This window comes from Camarhynchus parvulus, chromosome 7 (genome assembly GCF_901933205.1).
Source record: "Camarhynchus parvulus chromosome 7, STF_HiC, whole genome shotgun sequence".
NCBI classification, from domain to species: Eukaryota; Metazoa; Chordata; class Aves; order Passeriformes; family Thraupidae; genus Camarhynchus; species Camarhynchus parvulus.
In genome coordinates, this window is record NC_044577.1 from 28,384,180 (window position 1) to 28,405,512 (window position 21,333).

General features: G+C 51.3%; 1 protein-coding gene across 1 annotated transcript; it reads right to left on the bottom strand.

Moving 5' to 3' along the window:
• Window positions 1-59: 59 nt before the first annotated feature.
• On the bottom strand, window positions 60-17,941 carry LOC115905811. The gene is made up of 16 exons (XM_030952481.1): window positions 17,740-17,941; window positions 15,127-15,183; window positions 14,434-14,496; window positions 13,284-13,346; window positions 12,124-12,233; window positions 11,039-11,101; window positions 9,912-9,974; window positions 8,799-8,861; window positions 7,689-7,751; window positions 6,576-6,638; window positions 5,467-5,529; window positions 4,357-4,419; window positions 3,225-3,287; window positions 2,115-2,177; window positions 1,325-1,387; window positions 60-74 (listed from the first exon to the last, which is right to left on the bottom strand). Exons 1-16 carry the CDS (start codon window positions 17,795-17,797, stop codon window positions 60-62), a joined length of 996 nt encoding a protein of 331 aa, XP_030808341.1. The 5' UTR covers window positions 17,798-17,941.
• Window positions 17,942-21,333: the final 3,392 nt, after the last annotated feature.

Here is a 21,333-nt window from a genome sequence, read left to right on the forward strand (position 1 = left end):
TACTGTTATCTGAAGAAAGGAAGAGAAGAGACGTGGCAGCACAACCAAGCACTGTGTGTTCAAAAAGCATCAAGCTGGGAGTGGAGGACAACAGGCACGGCCTACTCCGTGCTTCCGGCCATGGCCCCTGGCCTCTCCCTGCTGGGCTTTGCCCCAGATCCCTCCCTGCCCATGCTCCAACAGCCTCAGGAACAACTCCCCGCAGGGCCTGCTAACAGGCTGGCCCTGGGCTTCCCTTTGCATGGATCACCCTGTACCCAGGCCTGGTGCAAGAGGCAAAGGCAGCAAGCATGAAAAGAGCAGCCTGCTCTAAGCTTCCCCAACACATTTCCTTTGCAACAAAGACCAGCAGGGAAAGATGGAAGAGCAGAAGTTTTTTAAGATCATGGCCTGGGTAACTTTGTCTCCCATGGGAGAAGAACTCAGAGAAACCCAGGCAGGGGAACTCCTCCCTGCTTGGGTGTCTCCAGTAAACCCTGGAACCTGATTACTGCAATCTGTCCCCAGAAGGGGAAGCCGGAAAGCTTTTCTCCTCACCTGAAGGTTGTGAGGTTGGCACCACAGTTGGATTAGGATCGGTTCCATTATCAGTACTGTTTCCTGGAAAAGGGAAGAGAAGAGACATGGCAGCACTGCCAAGCACTGACTGCTCAAAAAGCCTTGGGCAATTCTGTGTTTTTTCCCTCATAGTCCTTCTTTCCCACCGTGCTCTTGGACTCCTCCTTACCACACCTGCACTCCCCAGTGGTGGCATGTGGCACAGGCTCATGTGGATGGAAGCCAGAGTCCCAAAGTCTTTCCCAATACTGGGCCATCAGGATGGGGAGGTGATGTTGTGGATGCTGAGCATATCCTGCCCCAGCATCAAGCTGGGAATGGAGGATGACAGGTACAGTCTGCCCCATGGTGCACAGCCATGGCCCCTTGCCTATCCCTGCTGGACTGTGCCCCACATGCTTCCCTGCCCATGCTCCAACAGCCTCAGGAACAACTCCCTGCAGGGCCTTGGGCACCCCTATGCATGGAACCCCTTGTACCCCACAATCCACCCACCGGCATAGGAGGCAAATGCACCAAGCATGGAATGAGCAGCCTCCTCAAATGCCCCACCACACATTCCCTTGCAGAATGACCAGCAGGGAAAGATGGAAGAGCAGATGTTTTTCAAGATCATGGTCTGGGTAACTTTGTCTCCCATGGGAGAAGAACTCAGAGAAACCCAGGCAGGTGAACTTCTCCCTCCGTGGGCATCTGTAGTGCTCCCTGGAACCTGGTTACTGCAATCTGTCCCCAGAAGGGGAAGCCTGAAGGCTTTTCTCCTCACCTGAAGGTCCTGGGGGTGGCCCCACTGGTGGGTTAGGATCTGTTCCATTAACAGTTTCGTTTCCTGGAAAAGGGAAGAGAAGAGACATGGCAGCACTGCCTAGTGTTGATGGCTCAAAAAGCCTTGGGCAATTCTGTGTTCTTGCTCTCATAGTCCTTCTCTCAAACCCTGCTCTTGGACTCCTCCTTAGCACATGTGCACTCCCCCATGGTGGCCTTTGGCACAGGCTCATGTGGATGGAAGCCAGAACCGGAAAGTCTTTCACAATGCTGGGCCATCAGGATGGGGAGGTAATTCTGGAGATGCTGAGCAGATCCCACACCAGCGTCAAGCTGGGAGTGGAGGATGACAGGCACAGTCTGTCCCGTGGTGCCCAGCCATGGCCCCTCTGGCCTTTCCCTGCTAGGCTTTGCCCCAGATCCCTCCTTGCCCATGCTCCAAGGGCCTCAGGAACAACTCCCTGCAGGGCCTTGGGCACCCCTTTGCATGGAACCCCTTGTACCCCACAATCCACCCACCGGCACAGGAGGCAAAGGCACCAAGCATGGAATGAGCAGCCTGCCCTAATCTTCCCCAACACATTTGCTTTAAAAAAAGAAGAGCAGCAAAAGATGGAAGAGTGGGGGATTTTTCAAGGTCATGGTCTGCGTGGCTTTTTCACCCATGGGAAAAGAACTCAGAGAAACCCAGGCAGGGGAACTCCTCTCTGCTTGGTATTTGCAGTGCTCCCTGGAACCTGGTTACTGCAAGCTGTCCCCAGAAGGGGAAGCCTGAAGGCTTTTCTCCTCACCTGAAGGTCCTGGGGATGGCCCCACTGGTGGGTTAGGATCTGTTCCATTAACAGTTTCGTTTCCTGGAAAAGGGAAGAGAAGAGACATGGCAGCACTGCCGAGCATTGACTGCTCCAAAAGCCTTGGGCAATTCTGTCTTCTTGCACACATAATCCTTCTCTCCCAGCATGCTCTTGAACTCCTCCTTACCAGTAGCAGGTCTGTACTCTCCCTGCCTTTCTCCTCCAGGTGACAAAGGCTGAGTTGGAGGCTCCTGCAGCAGCACTGGCTCTCAGAGCAGGCTCTGAGGCATCCCAGGCATGAGCACACAGCCCCTGCACTCAGCACTGCCAGAGCATCCCTTAAACTCCATCTGTACACTTCCAGAGCACTGTAAGGGTGACTGCCTTTGCTAACACACACTCCTGTGCTGTAACAGAATCTGACAGTAGGAGTATTTCTATTCCAGGCATGGTTCTTCTGCTACATCCTCATCACCAGTGTCTCGGCCCATCAGCCTGCGCACAGCCTGCATATCTGCACTCCCCGATGGTGGCCTTTGGCACAGGCTCATGTGGATGGAAGCCAGAGCCCCAAAGTCTTTCCCAATGCTGGGCCATCATGATGGGGACGTAATTCTGGGGGTGCTGAGCACATCCCGCCCCAGCATCAAGCTGAGAGTGGAGGCCGACTGGCACATTCTGTCCTGTGGTGCACAGCCATGGCCCCTGGCCTTTCCCTGCTGGGCTTTCCCCCACATCCTTCCCTGCCCATGCTCCAACAGCCTCAGGAAGAACTCCCTGCAGGGCCTTGGGCACCCCTATGCATGGAACCCCTTGTACCCCACAATCCACCCACCGGCACAGGAGGCAAAGGCACCAAGCATGGAATGAGCAGCCTCCTCAAATGTCCCACCACACATTCCCCTTGCAGAATGACCAGCAGGGAAAGATGGAAGTGTAGAAGTTTGTTCATGATCATGGTCTGGGTAACTTTATCTCCCATGAGAGAAGAACTCAGAGAAACCCAGGCAGGGGAACTCCTCTCTGCTTGGTATTTGCAGTGACCGAGGGAACCTGGTTACTGCAATCTGTCCCCAGAAGGGGAGACCTGAAAGCTTTTCTCCTTACCTGAAGGTCCTGAGGGTGGCCCCACTGGTGGGTTAGGATCTGTTCCATTAACAGTTTCGTTTCCTGGAAAAGGGAAGAGAAGAGACATGGCAGCACTGCCGAGCATTGACTGCTCCAAAAGCCTTGGGCAATTCTGTCTACTTGCTCTCATAATCCTTCTCTCCCACCATGCTCTTGAACTCCTCCTTACCAGTAGCAGGTCTGTACTCTCCCTGCCTTTCTCCTCCAGGTGACAAAAACTGAGTTGGAGGCCCCTGCAGCAGCACTGGCTCTCAGAGCAGGTTCTGAGGCATCCCAGGCATGAGCACACAGCCCCTGCACTCAGCACTGCCAGAGCATCCTTTAAAACTCCATCTGTACACTTCCAGAGCACTGGAAGTGTGACTGCCTTTGCTAACACACACTCCAGTGCTGTAACAGATTCATCTGGACATTGACAGCAATGTCCAATGACAAATATTTCTATTCCAGGCATGGTTCTTCTGCTACATCCTCATCACCAGTATCTCGGCCCATCAGCCTGGGCACAGCCTGCATATCTGCACTCCCCCATGGCGGCCTTTGGCACAGGCTCATGTGGATGAAAGCCAGAGCCCCAAAGTCTTTCCCAATGCTGGGCCATTAGGATGTGGTAGTGATGATCTGCATGCTGAGCACATCCCGCCCCAGCATCAAGCTGGGAGTGGAGGCCGACTGGCACATTCTGTCCTGTGGTGCACAGCCATGGCCCCTGGCCTTTCCCTGCTGGGCTTTCCCCCACATCCTTCCCTGCCCATGCTCCAACAGCCTCAGGAAGAACTCCCTGCAGGGCCTTGGGCACCCCTATGCATGGAACCCCTTGTACCCCACAATCCACCCACCGGCACAGGAGGCAAAGGCACCAAGCATGGAATGAGCAGCCTCCTCAAATGCCCCACCACACATTCCCCTTGCAGAATGACCAGCAGGGAAAGATGGAAGAGTAGAAGTTTGTTCAAGATCATGGTCTGGGTAACTTTATCTCCCATGAGACAAGAACTCAGAGAAACCCAGGCAGGGGAACTCCTCTCTGCTTGGTATTTGCAGTGACCGAGGGAACCTGGTTACTGCAATCTGTCCCCAGAAGGGGAGACCTGAAAGCTTTTCTCCTCACCTGAAGGTCCTGAGGGTGGCCCCACTGGTGGGTTAGGATCTGTTCCATTAACAGTTTCGTTTCCTGGAAAAGGGAAGAGAAGAGACATGGCAGCACTGCCGAGCATTGACTGCTCCAAAAGCCTTGGGCAATTCTGTCTTCTTGCACACATAATCCTTCTCTCCCACCATGCTCTTGAACTCCTCCTTACCAGTAGCAGGTCTGTACCCTCCCTGCCTTTCTCCTCCAGGTGACAAAGGCTGAGTTGGAGGCCCCTGCAGCAGCACTGGCTCTCAGAGCAGGTTCTGAGGCATCCCAGGCATGAGCACACAGCCCCTGCACTCAGCACTGCCAGAGCATCCCTTAAACTCCATCTGTACACTTCCAGAGCACTGTAAGTGTGACTGCCTTTGCTAACACACACTCCTGTGCTGTAACAGATTCTGACAGCAGGACTATTTCTATTCCAGGCATGGTTCTTCTGCTACATCCTCATCACCAGGGTCTCGGCCCATCAGCCTGCGCACAGCCTGCATATCTGCACTCCCCGATGGTGGCCTTTGGCACAGGCTCATGTGGATGGAAGCCAGAGTCCCAAAGTCTTTCCCAATGCTGGGCCATCATGATGGGGACGTAATTCTGGGGATGCTGAGCACATCCCGCCCCAGCATCAAGCTGAGAGTGGAGGCCGACTGGCACATTCTGTCCTGTGGTGCACAGCCATGGCCCCTGGCCTTTCCCTGCTGGGCTTTCCCCCACATCCTTCCCTGCCCATGCTCCAACAGCCTCAGGAACAACTCCCTGCAGGGCCTTGGGCACCCCTATGCATGGAACCCCTTGTACCCCACAATCCACCCACCGGCACAGGAGGCAAAGGCACCAAGCATGGAATGAGCAGCCTCCTCAAATGCCCCACCACACATTCCCCTTGCAGAATGACCAGCAGGGAAAGATGGAAGAGTAGAAGTTTGTTCAAGATCATGGTCTGGGTAACTTTATCTCCCATGAGAGAAGAACTCAGAGAAACCCAGGCAGGGGAACTCCTCTCTGCTTGGTATTTGCAGTGACCGAGGGAACCTGGTTACTGCAATCTGTCCCCAGAAGGGGAGACCTGAAGGCTTTTCTCCTTACCTGAAGGTCCTGAGGGTGGCCCCACTGGTGGGTTAGGATCTGTTCCATTAACAGTTTCGTTTCCTGGAAAAGGGAAGAGAAGAGACATGGCAGCACTGCCGAGCATTGACTGCTCCAAAAGCCTTGGGCAATTCTGTCTACTTGCTCTCATAATCCTTCTCTCCCACCATGCTCTTGAACTCCTCCTTACCAGTAGCAGGTCTGTACCCTCCCTGCCTTTCTCCTCCAGGTGACAAAGGCTGAGTTGGAGGCTCCTGCAGCAGCACTGGCTCTCAGAGCAGGTTCTGAGGCATCCCAGGCATGAGCACACAGCCTCTGCACTCAGCACTGCCAGAGCATCCCTTAAACTCCATCTGTACACTTCCAGAGCACTGTAAGGGTGACTGCCTTTGCTAACACACACTCCTGTGCTGTAACATACTCTGACAGCAGGACTATTTCTATTCCAGGCATGGTTCTTCTGCTACATCCTCATCACCAGTGTCTCGGCCCATCAGCCTGGGCACAGCCTGCATATCTGCACTCCCCCATGGCGGCCTTTGGCACAGGCTCATGTGGATGAAAGCCAGAGCCCCAAAGTCTTTCCCAATGCTGGGCCATTAGGATGTGGTAGTGATGATCTGCATGCTGAGCACATCCCGCCCCAGCATCAAGCTGGGAGTGGAGGCCGACTGGCACATTCTGTCCTGTGGTGCACAGCCATGGCCCCTGGCCTTTCCCTGCTGGGCTTTCCCCCACATCCTTCCCTGCCCATGCTCCAACAGCCTCAGGAACAACTCCTGCAGGGCCTTGGGCACCCCTATGCATGGAACCCCTTGTACCCCACAATCCACCCACCGGCACAGGAGGCAAAGGCACCAAGCATGGAATGAGCAGCCTCCTCAAATGTCCCACCACACATTCCCCTTGCAGAATGACCAGCAGGGAAAGATGGAAGAGTAGAAGTTTGTTCATGATCATGGTCTGGGTAACTTTATCTCCCACGACAGAAGAACTCAGAGAAACCCAGGCAGGGGAACTCCTCTCTGCTTGGTATTTGCAGTGACCGCGGGAACCTGGTTACTGCAATCTGTCCCCAGAAGGGGAGACCTGAAAGCTTTTCTCCTCACCTGAAGGTCCTGAGGGTGGCCCCACTGGTGGGTTAGGATCTGTTCCACCATCCGTATCATTTCCTGGGAATGGGAAGAGAAGAGAAGAGACATGGCAGCACTGCCGAGCATTGACTGCTCCAAAAGCCTTGGGCAATTCTGTCTTCTTGCACACATAATCCTTCTCTCCCACCATGCTCTTGAACTCTTCCTTACCAGTAGCAGGTCTGTACTCCCTGCCTTTCTCCTCCAGGTGACAAAGGCTGAGTTGGAGGCCCCTGCAGCAGCACTGGCTCTCAGAGCAGGCTCTGAGGCATCCCAGGCATGAGCACACAGCCTCTGCACTCAGCACTGCCAGAGCATCCTTTAAACTCCATCTGTACACTTCCAGAGCACTGTAAGGGTGACTGCCTTTGCTAACACACACTCCTGTGCTGTAACAGAATCTGACAGCAGGACTATTTCTATTCCAGGCATGGTTCTTCTGCTACATCCTCATCACCAGGGTCTCGGCCCATCAGCCTGCGCACAGCCTGCATATCTGCACTCCCCCATGGTGGCCTTTGGCACAGGCTCATGTGGATGGAAGCCAGAGTCCCAAAGTCTTTCCCAATGCTGGGCCATCATGATGGGGACGTAATTCTGGGGATGCTGAGCACATCCCGCCCCAGCATCAAGCTGAGAGTGGAGGCCGACTGGCACATTCTGTCCTGTGGTGCACAGCCATGGCCCCTGGCCTTTCCCTGCTGGGCTTTCCCCCACATCCTTCCCTGCCCATGCTCCAACAGCCTCAGGAACAACTCCCTGCAGGGCCTTGGGCACCCCTATGCATGGAACCCCTTGTATCCCGCAATCCACCCACCGGCACAGGAGGCAAAGGCACCAAGCATGGAATGAGCAGCCTCCTCAAATGCCCCACCACACATTCCCCTTGCAGAATGACCAGCAGGGAAAGATGGAAGAGTAGAAGTTTGTTCAAGATCATGGTCTGGGTAACTTTATCTCCCATGAGAGAAGAACTCAGAGAAACCCAGGCAGGGGAACTCCTCTCTGCTTGGTATTTGCAGTGACCGAGGGAACCTGGTTACTGCAATCTGTCCCCAGAAGGGGAGACCTGAAGGCTTTTCTCCTTACCTGAAGGTCCTGAGGGTGGCCCCACTGGTGGGTTAGGATCTGTTCCATTAACAGTTTCGTTTCCTGGAAAAGGGAAGAGAAGAGACATGGCAGCACTGCCGAGCATTGACTGCTCCAAAAGCCTTGGGCAATTCTGTCTACTTGCTCTCATAATCCTTCTCTCCCACCATGCTCTTGAACTCCTCCTTACCAGTAGCAGGTCTGTACCTCCCCTGCCTTTCTCCTCCAGGTGACAAAGGCTGAGTTGGAGGCCCCTGCAGCAGCACTGGCTCTCAGAGCAGGTTCTGAGGCATCCCAGGCATGAGCACACAGTCTCTGCACTCAGCACTGCCAGAGCATCCCTTAAACTCCATCTGTACACTTCCAGAGCACTGTAAGGGTGACTGCCTTTGCTAACACACACTCCTGTGCTGTAACATACTCTGACAGCAGGACTATTTCTATTCCAGGCATGGTTCTTCTGCTACATCCTCATCACCAGTGTCTCGGCCCATCAGCCTGGGCACAGCCTGCATATCTGCACTCCCCCATGGCGGCCTTTGGCACAGGCTCATGTGGATGAAAGCCAGAGCCCCAAAGTCTTTCCCAATGCTGGGCCATTAGGATGTGGTAGTGATGATCTGCATGCTGAGCACATCCCGCCCCAGCATCAAGCTGGGAGTGGAGGCCGACTGGCACATTCTGTCCTGTGGTGCACAGCCATGGCCCCTGGCCTTTCCCTGCTGGGCTTTCCCCCACATCCTTCCCTGCCCATGCTCCAACAGCCTCAGGAACAACTCCCTGCAGGGCCTTGGGCACCCCTATGCATGGAACCCCTTGTACCCCACAATCCACCCACCGGCACAGGAGGCAAAGGCACCAAGCATGGAATGAGCAGCCTCCTCAAATGTCCCACCACACATTCCCCTTGCAGAATGACCAGCAGGGAAAGATGGAAGAGTAGAAGTTTGTTCATGATCATGGTCTGGGTAACTTTATCTCCCACGACAGAAGAACTCAGAGAAACCCAGGCAGGGGAACTCCTCTCTGCTTGGTATTTGCAGTGACCGCGGGAACCTGGTTACTGCAATCTGTCCCCAGAAGGGGAGACCTGAAAGCTTTTCTCCTCACCTGAAGGTCCTGAGGGTGGCCCCACTGGTGGGTTAGGATCTGTTCCACCATCCGTATCATTTCCTGGGAATGGGAAGAGAAGAGAAGAGACATGGCAGCACTGCCGAGCATTGACTGCTCCAAAAGCCTTGGGCAATTCTGTCTTCTTGCACACATAATCCTTCTCTCCCACCATGCTCTTGAACTCTTCCTTACCAGTAGCAGGTCTGTACTCCCTGCCTTTCTCCTCCAGGTGACAAAGGCTGAGTTGGAGGCCCCTGCAGCAGCACTGGCTCTCAGAGCAGGCTCTGAGGCATCCCAGGCATGAGCACACAGCCTCTGCACTCAGCACTGCCAGAGCATCCTTTAAACTCCATCTGTACACTTCCAGAGCACTGTAAGGGTGACTGCCTTTGCTAACACACACTCCTGTGCTGTAACAGAATCTGACAGCAGGACTATTTCTATTCCAGGCATGGTTCTTCTGCTACATCCTCATCACCAGGGTCTCGGCCCATCAGCCTGCGCACAGCCTGCATATCTGCACTCCCCCATGGCGGCCTTTGGCACAGGCTCATGTGGATGGAAGCCAGAGTCCCAAAGTCTTTCCCAATGCTGGGCCATCATGATGGGGACGTAATTCTGGGGATGCTGAGCACATCCCGCCCCAGCATCAAGCTGAGAGTGGAGGCCGACTGGCACATTCTGTCCTGTGGTGCACAGCCATGGCCCCTGGCCTTTCCCTGCTGGGCTTTCCCCCACATCCTTCCCTGCCCATGCTCCAACAGCCTCAGGAACAACTCCCTGCAGGGCCTTGGGCACCCCTATATATGGAACCCCTTGTACCCCACAATCCACCCACCGGCACAGGAGGCAAAGGCACCAAGCATGGAATAAGCAGCCTCCTCAAATGTCCCACCACACATTCCCCTTGCAGAATGACCAGCAGGGAAAGATGGAAGAGTAGAAGTTTGTTCAAGATCATGGTCTGGGTAACTTTATCTCCCACGACAGAAGAACTCAGAGAAACCCAGGCAGGGGAACTCCTCTCTGCTTGGTATTTGCAGTGACCGAGGGAACCTGGTTACTGCAATCTGTCCCCAGAAGGGGAGACCTGAAAGCTTTTCTCCTTACCTGAAGGTCCTGAGGGTGGCCCCACTGGTGGGTTAGGATCTGTTCCACCATCCGTATCATTTCCTGGGAAAGGGAAGAGACATGGCAGCACTGCCGAGCATTGACTGCTCCAAAAGCCTTGGGCAATTCTGTCTACTTGCTCTCATAATCCTTCTCTCCCAGCATGCTCTTGAACTCCTCCTTACCAGTAGCAGGTCTGTACCCTCCCTGCCTTTCTCCTCCAGGTGACAAAGGCTGAGTTGGAGGCCCCTGCAGCAGCACTGGCTCTCAGAGCAGGTTCTGAGGCATCCCAGGCATGAGCACACAGCCCCTGCACTCAGCACTGCCAGAGCATCCTTTAAAACTCCATCTGTACACTTCCAGAGCACTGGAAGTGTGACTGCCTTTGCTAACACACACTCCAGTGCTGTAACAGATTCCTCTGGACATTGACAGCAATGTCCAATGTCAAATATGTCCATTCCAGGCATGGTTCTTCTGCTACATCCTCATCACCAGTGTCTCGGCCCATCAGCCTGGGCACAGCCTGCATATCTGCACTCCCCCATGGCGGCCTTTGGCACAGGCTCATGTGGATGGAAGCCAGAGCCCCAAAGTCTTTCCCAATGCTGGGCCATTAGGATGTGGTAGTGATGATCTGCATGCTGAGCACATCCCGCCCCAGCATCAAGCTGAGAGTGGAGGCCGACTGGCACATTCTGTCCTGTGGTGCACAGCCATGGCCCCTGGCCTTTCCCTGCTGGGCTTTCCCCCACATCCTTCCCTGCCCATGCTCCAACAGCCTCAGGAACAACTCCCTGCAGGGCCTTGGGCACCCCTATGCATGGAACCCCTTGTACCCCACAATCCACCCACCGGCACAGGAGGCAAAGGCACCAAGCATGGAATGAGCAGCCTCCTCAAATGTCCCACCACACATTCCCCTTGCAGAATGACCAGCAGGGAAAGATGGAAGTGTAGAAGTTTGTTCAAGATCATGGTCTGGGTAACTTTATCTCCCATGAGAGAAGAACTCAGAGAAACCCAGGCAGGGGAACTCCTCTCTGCTTGGTATTTGCAGTGACCGAGGGAACCTGGTTACTGCAATCTGTCCCCAGAAGGGGAGACCTGAAAGCTTTTCTCCTTACCTGAAGGTCCTGAGGGTGGCCCCACTGGTGGGTTAGGATCTGTTCCACCATCCGTATCTTTTCCTGGGAAAGGGAAGAGAAGAGACATGGCAGCACTGCCGAGCATTGACTGCTCCAAAAGCCTTGGGCAATTCTGTCTACTTGCTCTCATAATCCTTCTCTCCCAGCATGCTCTTGAACTCCTCCTTACCAGTAGCAGGTCTGTACTCTCCCTGCCTTTCTCCTCCAGGTGACAAAGGCTGAGTTGGAGGCCCCTGCAGCAGCACTGGCTCTCAGAGCAGGTTCTGAGGCATCCCAGGCATGAGCACACAGCCCCTGCACTCAGCACTGCCAGAGCATCCTTTAAAACTCCATCTGTACACTTCCAGAGCACTGGAAGTGTGACTGCCTTTGCTAACACACACTCCAGTGCTGTAACAGATTCCTCTGGACATTGACAGCAATGTCCAATGTCAAATATGTCCATTCCAGGCATGGTTCTTCTGCTACATCCTCATCACCAGTGTCTCGGCCCATCAGCCTGGGCACAGCCTGCATATCTGCACTCCCCCATGGCAGCCTTTGGCACAGGCTCACGTGGATGGAAGCCAGAGCCCCAAAGTCTTTCCCAATGCTGGGCCATTAGGATGTGGTAGTGATGATCTGCATGCTGAGCACATCCCGCCCCAGCATCAAGCTGAGAGTGGAGGCCGACTGGCACATTCTGTCCTGTGGTGCACAGCCATGGCCCCTGGCCTTTCCCTGCTGGGCTTTCCCCACATCCTTCCCCTGCCCATGCTCCAACAGCCTCAGGAACAACTCCCTGCAGGGCCTTGGGCACCCCTACGCATGGAACCCCTTGTACCCCACAATCCACCCACCGGCACAGGAGGCAAAGGCACCAAGCATGGAATGAGCAGCCTCCTCAAATGCCCCACCACACATTCCCCTTGCAGAATGACCAGCAGGGAAAGATGGAAGAGTAGAAGTTTGTTCAAGATCATGGTCTGGGTAACTTTATCTCCCATGAGAGAAGAACTCAGAGAAACCCAGGCAGGGGAACTCCTCTCTGCTTGGTATTTGCAGTGACCCGGAAACCTGGTTACTGCAATCTGTCCCCAGAAGGGGGAGACCTGAAGGCTTTTCTCCTCACCTGAAGGTCCTGAGGGTGGCCCCACTGGTGGGTTAGGATCTGTTCCACCATCCGTATCATTTCCTGGGAATGGGAAGAGAAGAGAAGAGACATGGCAGCACTGCCGAGCATTGACTGCTCCAAAAGCCTTGGGCAATTCTGTCTTCTTGCACTCATAATCCTTCTCTCCCACCATGCTCTTGAACTCCTCCTTACCAGTAGCAGGTCTGTACCCTCCCTGCCTTTCTCCTCCAGGTGACAAATGCTGAGTTGGAGGCCCCTGCAGCAGCACTGGCTCTCAGAGCAGGCTCTGAGGCATCCCAGGCATGAGCACACAGCCTCTGCACTCAGCAGTGCCAGAGCATCCTTTAAACTCCATCTGTACACTTCCAGAGCACTGTAAGGGTGACTGCCTTTGCTAACACACACTCCTGTGCTGTAACAGAATCTGACAGTAGGAGTATTTCTATTCCAGAATGCTGAATCTTCTACATCCTCATCACCAGAGTCTCGGCCCATCAGCGTGGCAAGAGTCTCCACATCTGCACTCCCTCATGGTGGGCTTTGGCCCTGGCTCATATGGATGGAAGCCAGAGGCACAAAGTCTTTCCCAGTGCTGGGCCATCAGGATGTGGTGGTGATGTCGCGCATGCTGATCACATCCCACCCCTGCATCAGGCTTGGAATGGAGGATGACCGGCACAGTCTGCCCTGTGTTGGCCAGCCATGACCCCTTGCCTTTCCCTGCTGGGCTTTGCCCCACATCCCTCCCTGCCCATGCTCCAACAGCCTCAGGAACAACTCCCTGCAGGGCCTTGGGCACCCCTTTGCATGGAACCCCTTGTATCCCGCAATCCACCCACCGGCATAGGACGCAAATGCACCAAGCATGGAATGATCAGATACCTCAAATGTCCCACCACACATTCCCCTTGCAGAATGACCAGCAGGGAAAGATGGAAGAGCAGATGTTTTTCAAGATCATGGTCTGGGTAACTTTGTCTCCCATGGGAGAAGAACTCAGAGAAACCCAGGCAGGGGAACTCCTCTCTGCTTGGTATTTGCAGTGCTCCCTGGAACCTGGTTACTGCAATCTGTCCCCAGAATGGAAAGCCTGAAATATTTTCTCCTCACCTGAAAGTTTTGAGTTTGGGATCACTTGTGGGTTGGGATCTGTTCCATTATCAGTATCGTTTCCTGGAAAAGGGAAGAGAAGAGACATAGCAGCACTGCCTAGCATTGACTGCTCCAAAAGCCTGGGGCAATTCTGTGTGTGGAGGACAAGTGCTGAGTAGGGAATTGGATCCTTGTGGTGCTGAGCAGTCAAAGCCCTAAGCACCCTTGCCCAGTCTTTTTGCTGTCCCTGGCTGAGATGCCTGTGTCATCCAATGACTCCTATGGCTGGACTTTAGCATGTCCCAGATAGGCTGTGGATGTCCCCCAGCCCAGCTGTGCTCCCCAGCTGCAGTGCTCTCAGCCACAGGTACACACATGTCTCAATGCAGCAAAGATGCCTTTGTCTGCCCAAGGAAGCCCACAGCAGCCAGCGCAACTTGGGAGATTCCATCAGCCTGGGCACAGCCTGCAGTTCTCCACTCCCTCATGGTGGCCTTTGGCACAGGCTCATGTGGGTGGAAGCCAGAGGCACAAAGTCTTTCTCTAAGCTGGGACAACGTGATGGGGAGGTGCCCTGCTGGCAAGAGGTATGTGCTCGTACAAGCCCACCATGGAGGAAGAGCTGAGGGGCTGAGGAAGCTGCCCCTCCTCAGGGTGATCCCAGCAGGAGTTTTGATCCTTCTGGTTGGGGGTCCCCAGCATCAGGCTGTGAATGGAGGACAACAGGCACATTCTGCTCCGTGCCCCCCAGCATGGCCCCTGGCCTCTCCCTGCTGGGCTGTGCCCCAGATCCCTCCCTGCCCATGCTCCAACAGCCTCAGGAACAACTCCCCGCAGGGCCTGCTAACAGGCTGGCCCTGGGCTTCCCTTTGCATGGATCACCCTGTACCCAGGCCTGGTGCAAGAGGCAAAGGCAGCAAGCATGGAATGAGCAGCCTGCCCTAATCTTCCCCAACACATTTCCTTTACAACAAAGACCAGCAGGGAAAGATGGAAGAGTGGAAGTTAGTCACAGCCAGGACCTGGGTAACTTTGTCTCCCATGGGAAAAGAACTCAGAGAAACCCAGGCAGGAGAACTCCTTCCTGCTTGGTATCTGTAGTGCTCCCTGGAACCTGGTTACTGCAAGCTGTCCCCAGAAGGGGAAGCCTGAAAGCTTTTCTCCTTACCTGGAGGTTCTGAGGGTCTCAGCTCCAGTGTGTCACCATCTGTTCCATTATCAGTACCTTTTTCTGAAGAAGAGAAGAGACATGGCAGTACGGCCTAACATTGTCTGTTCAGAAATCCTTGGGCAATTCTGTGTGTGTAGGACATGTGCTGAGCAGGAAAATGCTGTGGATCCTCGTGGGGCTGAGCAGTCAAAGCCCTGAGCACCCTTGCCCAGCCTCTTGGCTCTCCCTGGCTGAGGTGCCTGTGTCACCTGGTGTGTCCATGGCCCCTTGTCCCCCAAGGGCAGCGTTTGAACACAAGGCCTTCACGCACACTGCAGTGTCCCATGCTTTATGGCCACTGCTGTGTCAGCCAAAGCTGTCACTTCCAGTGGCAACCAGCCTCAGTCATCCCGGCAGGATCTGGTCACAGGATTCCCCTGGGCATCTCCACAGGGATCCCCTTCTATCCAGGCCTGATGCAGGAGGTAAAGGTGCCAAGCACAGAAAGAGCCGCCTCCTCAACTCTTACCCAGTGGTTCCTCCTTGCAGCAAAGAGCAGCGGGGAAAAAGGGACTTGTGGAGGGTATTTACAGCCTTGATCTGGGCACATCTGTCTCCCCTGGGAGAGGAATTCAGGGAAACCTCTGTGAGGACTGCAGAGCTCCCTGGGACTGTTCCCAGAAGGGGTTGTCTGAAAGTTTTGCTCCTTACCTGTAGTTATTGAGCTTGTTGTCACTGCTGTGTCTGCAGGTGTTGCAGCAGGGGCTTCTGATGGAGGGAAAAGAAAAGAAATGGCAGCACTAGGGAACTCTTTGCACACAGGACAATTGTTGAGTAAACAGGTCTGGGAGGACCTGTGTGTGTGGCTGAGCAGCCACACCTCTGGGCAGCCTTACCCTGCCTTTTGTCAGTCCCAGGTCTCGAGCTGTGCTAGAACAGATTCCTGTGGACATTGACAGCAGGCTATTTCTATTCCAGGAATGCTCCTTCTGCTATGGCATCATTGGGAGTATCAAGACCTTCTTTCCCTGGACTACAGCTCTATGCATTTCTGACAGCATACATTATTTTTTTCTCTTCTATTCCTTCCCTGTCATCGTTATTTCTGAATAAAGGGAACCCTGTGTGATATCAGCCAATTGGTGAAAATACTTCCTCAAACTTTGGTTTCAGCCTTTGTTATTGCTTTTATTTTTCCAAAATATTCTAGTTGTTTATTTTTAAGTTGTTGGGTGTTTCTTTATTTAACCTGTGTCATTCTCAACTCTTGATAAAAGAAATGAGTTCAGGTTTGAGGGGTTTGTTTGTTTTGTTTTTCATAGATGTAAGAAGGATAAACCAACCTTGCTGATAAATGTGTGATACTGACAAATGGCCAGTTTGCATCACATAATCTAACTTTAATCTGAATTAGTTAATTATTATTATTAACTATTATTAAATAATCATTAATTTACAAGTTAACAATAAACTTATTTACTCTGCGTGAATGCTGCTGCAAGCATAATTTTATCAAAAGCATTAAAAGCATGCAGCTGAAAGACTAACCTATTTGTGGCTAAAATCCATGTCACTATCACAGACTGCACATCTCAGCAGACATTTGAAAAATAGACCCCACTTTTCTAGAGCTTTATAGGGCTTTGAAAATCCTAAGTGAGGAAAATCTTCTACACTTTTTTTTGATTGAAAACGCATCTCATATAGAAAAGGCACATGCAAAAGACAAGTAATCCATTAGCCTCCTCTAGGTGAAGGGGAACATGAGCAATTGTGGCAGTTCCCTGCCAGGTCTCTTGCCTCCTCTGGTCACTGAGTTCTATAAACAGCATTATTTGTTCCCCCGTTAGTATAAATGGATATTTTTCCTATAACCGTGATAATATGAATCTCTGCTGGCCACAGGCAATGGATGTTGGAACAGCAACTTGTTACAGAGGTAACTTTTGTTCCAGCTGCTAGAGTGGTGAGGCTCTGGCTAGCCATCGTCCAGGAATACCCTTTGGACTCAGGAAGAACAGCATCCACAGTGCCAGCAGAGTGCATGAGCTGCAATTGAACCTTCTGGATGGACTTGACGAAGGTAAGCTGAGCAAAGGTGGCTAATTTATGGCTCTGTGTGCCTAGACCTAACCTTCTATGTATGGAAACAGGATGTGTTAATGGGCTTGGGCATTACCACTCTGATAAAGAAATGGATGTTACCACCAAGGATATACAATAGCAGAGACATCTGGCTGCTGAACAGGGCAGGGCCTTTGCCAGTACTATTCAAATGGACACATCCTGCAAAGCTTTTACAATGTTTGCTTAGAATGAAAAAGGTTTCTGGGCAGATCTATCCTGATGCAAAGTCAGATCAAGTGAAAAACGGCTATTGCTTTCAGTAACTCTTGGCACAAGAATTTTCATGTCTTGCTATTGCCTACAAGCCTCCAACCAGGAAACCAACCAACAGACAATCTTGAAGACTTCTATGTTTATCACTTAAAGCTGAAAAATGGTCTGTAGCACACTGTGGATCTTGCTGGAAATGCATCTGTTCATTCACAGTAGGCAACAGAGACCCACAACCATCTGCCACCAGTTGCAAGCTTAACAGGTCTTAATTTGGCTGATAACTCTGCAATTTTATCTTTGTATTAGCTGGGAGTTCCTGTCCTCTCACAGCTTCAAGCTGCTACAAAACTCTTCATAGAGATGCTTTACTTCTGCTAATGTCTTCATCCCCTCATCCCTCTCACTGACTATCAGGAAAAGGCAAATTTAGCTATAGGCTATGGCCCACAACTACCAACTTTGGTACAATGCCAGAAAATGTACTAAGTGGCTTAAGGAATGACACCTTTAGTTTGAATAGATTATGGTGCAACCCTCTTGGAAGCTGGTGGTGATGTTTCCATTAATTTATTTCAAAAGGAAAGAACAAAAGCGCAGTGAACCAGCTCAGAGGGAGCTGCTTTCCAGACTGGTTGGTTAAGGAGCCTCTGGCCAAAAGGTACTGGGGTGGAACAGTTGCACCTTTTGTTATGACTCTAACAGAGCTTGAATTACCTGGGTTTAGTATGAAAGTCCTGAAAACTGCTCTTGGAATAGGCTGAATTAGGTTAATCATAAGCACCAGCGATTTTCCACTGTTCTGCGAACAAGGAAAGCCGTTGGCTTACAGTGACATCTTTCATCATTAATTAATCAAAATCTAGACATGCTGAATTGTGTATCACAACTGGCTTCTCAACAACTGCTGAAAGTACTAGAAAATCCATTCACTGCCACACAATAGCTGCCTTGATAAATCACAAAACAGAAGATAGTGGTTCTTACCTTTCAAAAGGCTCAGCACCAGGCCGAGGCACACAGCGAAGAACACAGAGCGTCTCATTGCCACTTCTGGTGCTGCTGCCACTTGCTGCTAAGCCTCAGAGAAAGTGCCTTTCTCTCCTGGCGTCAGCTCATTTAAGATCCCAGCCACAGGTAAAGAGCTCAGCCCTGAGCTGACGTCATGGTGGCAAAGTGGCAAATGATAAATTCAAGCGGTGTTTTTCTTCCTCCTCAGGCTGGGAGGAGATTTCTGGACCTGCAGCGTTCTTCTTTTAAGTCATAAATACTCGAGATCTGTTGACACAAGGAAGTTACTGCTAAATAAGCTGACATGGGAACTGACAGTGCACCAGCTATCCCCTGCCAGTTTTCCATACCAACACCTTCCAAGCAAATTAAATGAGGAGAGCAGTACAATCTGTTGTTAAAGGGGAAGAGGTGACCCCATCCCAAGGCATGCTAATTATGCACTTCGAAAAGAGTACCTGGCATCCACATGCTCACTTCCTGTGCAATAAATTACCAGTACAGACAAGCTTCATTCCTCAAACTCCAAATTTTTTTTTCTTATAAGCAAAATCTTATGCTAAAGCACTTCTTACTCCTTAACAGGCTAAAAAGAAAGAGAAAACATCTGCGCCTTTGACATCAAAGAAAAAGGACTGACATTTGCCCTTCTGGCAGTGATCATGGCTGTTTTGTTTGCTGCCCTCTTATGTGTGTTGCAGGCTCACTAAAGTGGTGAGTGAACGGGAAGAGCAAGCAGGACAGCCAGCAGGTGTTTTTGTCTTTATCTGAGTGGCAGCCTCCCTTTCTTGAGGCAAAGTGTATTTCTGCCAGAGACACATTTGTAACCGGGGAATGTCAGCCTGGAGCAGAAAGCCTGCAGCAGATCTAGAAATGACAAAAAGCCCAGAAAGATGTTAAGCAGGTAACCCTGCTGTGATGTGTGGAAAATAGGCTGGAGATGAAGCATTTTTAACATTGGACTCTAGGAAGCTTCTGAAATGGCCAGTGAGAGACCAAGATGGGAAAAAAGATCTCTGTGGGCAGGAGTTGGTTATCCCAAAGTCTCTTACTTCTAGCTGCCTCCCCCACTCAAGTTTTCCAGCATTTGTTCTCCTTTGTGGTCCAGTAAAATGCACTGCTTGAGATCAGCTGGGCCAGATCAGTGATTTCCAGTTCCTCCTTTTCAGGCAAAGGCGTAATTTCTCTCATTTTGAAGGTCTGAGTGACTCTGTATCCTGCCACAACTGCCAGTAAGGTCTTTCTCTGAAGTAAACACAAGTTATGCCATCATTACCAGACAAAAGAAAGACAAACAACCCATCAGAGTTGCCACAACCCCTGCCACTTCTAATGGCTATGATCTTGGTCTCCTCTGGCAGACCCCACTGCCAGCAACACAGGCAGGTTATGAACACACTACTGAATGCCACGTAACAGCTCCGTGTAGTAAATGCCTCTCCCTTTGTCTGCTTTTGTTTGATTTTCTGTTTTAAGAACAAGAAATGCAGTCTTGGGTAATCTCCTTGAATGAAGGAGGGTGAGAGAGACCAGAAGTATTACTCAAAGTCATTCCTGAGTTTAGGGTTGTCTTAAACTTTTAACTTGCACTGAACCAGGAAACACTGCTGGCTTACCGACAGCAAAAATGGTTGTGTGCCTCTGCTGGCACAAGGAATGAGCAGCCTTTTCCCTCTGTCAACCTGCTCAGGATGCTGAGCCTGAAATTTGGAGGTTTTGCCTGTGCCTTCCTTTGTATCTCTGTCCCTGAAGTCCCTCCAGTGTGACCTGCTCCCCACACCTATCCCCATTCCCCACAGTGACCCCCTGGCAGCCCTCCTCTGTCTGCTCCTTCAGGCCATGCTGGATTCAGCTCCTGCCCTGCTGCTCCCTCCCATGCCCATTGCCCATCAGATCACTCAGTTCCTCCAGGCCCCTCCTTAGAAGTGCTTTGCCAGGAAGCTGACAGAATAAGAGAAGGAAATGCCTGGGAAATGTTTGGCCCCAGTGCCCTGTGCCTACCTGCTTGGCCAGTGTCCAGCCTCCACCTCAGGCCACCACCTCCCTCCCAGCCTCAGGGGACATCCAAAAACTAATCCCAAAGTCTTGTCAGAATAACAAATGTCAGTGCTGTGAGCCCCAGACCCCAGCAGGTGCTTCAGGTGGGAATTGGCGTGCAGAGGAGGACAAACCTGGCTGTTGGAGAGTGGCACAGCTTTGCGTCACCCATCCTCTGGCAATGTCCATCTCCCAGACTTCCACTCTGATTTTCCAATGCTGCCTCAAGGTGCAGCTAAATTAATCCAGGTCTCAAAATCTCCCTGTTGGCTGTGAAGCAAGTGCATGGGATCAAAATAACCTCTCAGGGCACTATAGAAAATGAGGGCCAGGTCTTCAGCAGATGTAAATGGTGCAGCTTTTCTGCCTACACTAGAGACTACTGGTTGAGTGTGCAGTCCTGCAAATTAGAACTGCTCTCTACAGTGCAGGCACATCAGGAGCTGGTGTGTTACCTATATTTTTAAACTTTACTTCCATTCCTGCCTGGTTGTTTATGTTTATTACGATCACAGTTTTGGCAGTGTGAGTCATTTGCAATGCAAAAGGCCCCAGTTCCTGCAGGAAGTAATGCCCTGAACAGACATACATCATCATGGACTAGCAGTTTTCATCTCTGCTTGCCCTTCCCTGCCCATTTGTGACACACCAGTGGTCACAACAGGCTCTCTCCAGGAAGGAGGGTGACAGGCTCTTTGTGCCCTATTGCTTGGTGATTTGTGGGGCAATTAATTATATATTATAAACCAGAGATATGGTGGTTTAGGAGAACAGACACAGAGAATGAACCAAAGAGGAGAACTGATACCAGTGAAACTGCACTTAATTATTAAGTCATTAAGCACACATTAAGCACAATAAAAAGTTGACTGTTAGTCCAGGCAGACTCACACAGCCACAGGAATTGGGATGTCCTGCAAGGAACTACAGAGAAAACTTCCTTTGCAGAAATAACTCAATAACTTTCCAGAGGCTGCAAAATCAAACTGTTGTGTGTCATATGACAATCAAGAACACTGAACAATTATTATGGAATAAAAAATATGCTAGGTTTAGTAACAGTACCTGCTCTATTGTCAATACTTTTTTATGGCAGGAAAAAGAAATACCAAAAGTAAAGGGCCTTATCTATCTATTAGAAAGTGCATGTAAACAAGAGGCAATCATGCTGTCAGAAGAGAAAGTAGGAAAAATTGTCTTTTACAGCTCTTTATGTGCATCAGTTCAATACTGTTTTCCTGAACATTTTTCAGTCCTTACTAGATTCCTCTATATTTTGTTATTTCATGTAAATTTGGTTTCTCCACTATATATGACATTTATAAGTTGAAATATATGTTTTAACTAGCTAAAAGTTAAAAAAAAAGCTTTAGAAGTCTAAATCAAAGCTTTAGCTATGGATACAGATTCACATATAATCAGGGGAAGCAGATGCTCTTTACCTCCTTTTCAGGTGGTTCCCAAGAGTTTGTAGGCACACATTAGGGATGCATTCAGTGGTCTCAGAGGCACTGACACGCAAATCTGAAGTGG

What these genes read in the sequence shown, in the direction of transcription:
- LOC115905811 (XM_030952481.1), bottom strand. Translation starts at nt 17,797, where the DNA reads ATGAGACGCTCTGTGTTCTTCGCTGTGTGCCTCGGCCTGGTGCTGAGC. An exon ending in GGTGCTGAGCCTTTTGAAAG is followed by an intron (nt 15,184 to 17,739) that starts GTAAGAACCACT and finishes TCCCTCCATCAG; the next exon opens with AAGCCCCTGCTGCAACACCT. An exon ending in CCTTCTGGGGACAGATTGCA is followed by an intron (nt 11,102 to 12,123) that starts GTAACCAGGTTT and finishes TCCCTTTCCCAG; the next exon opens with GAAAAGATACGGATGGTGGA.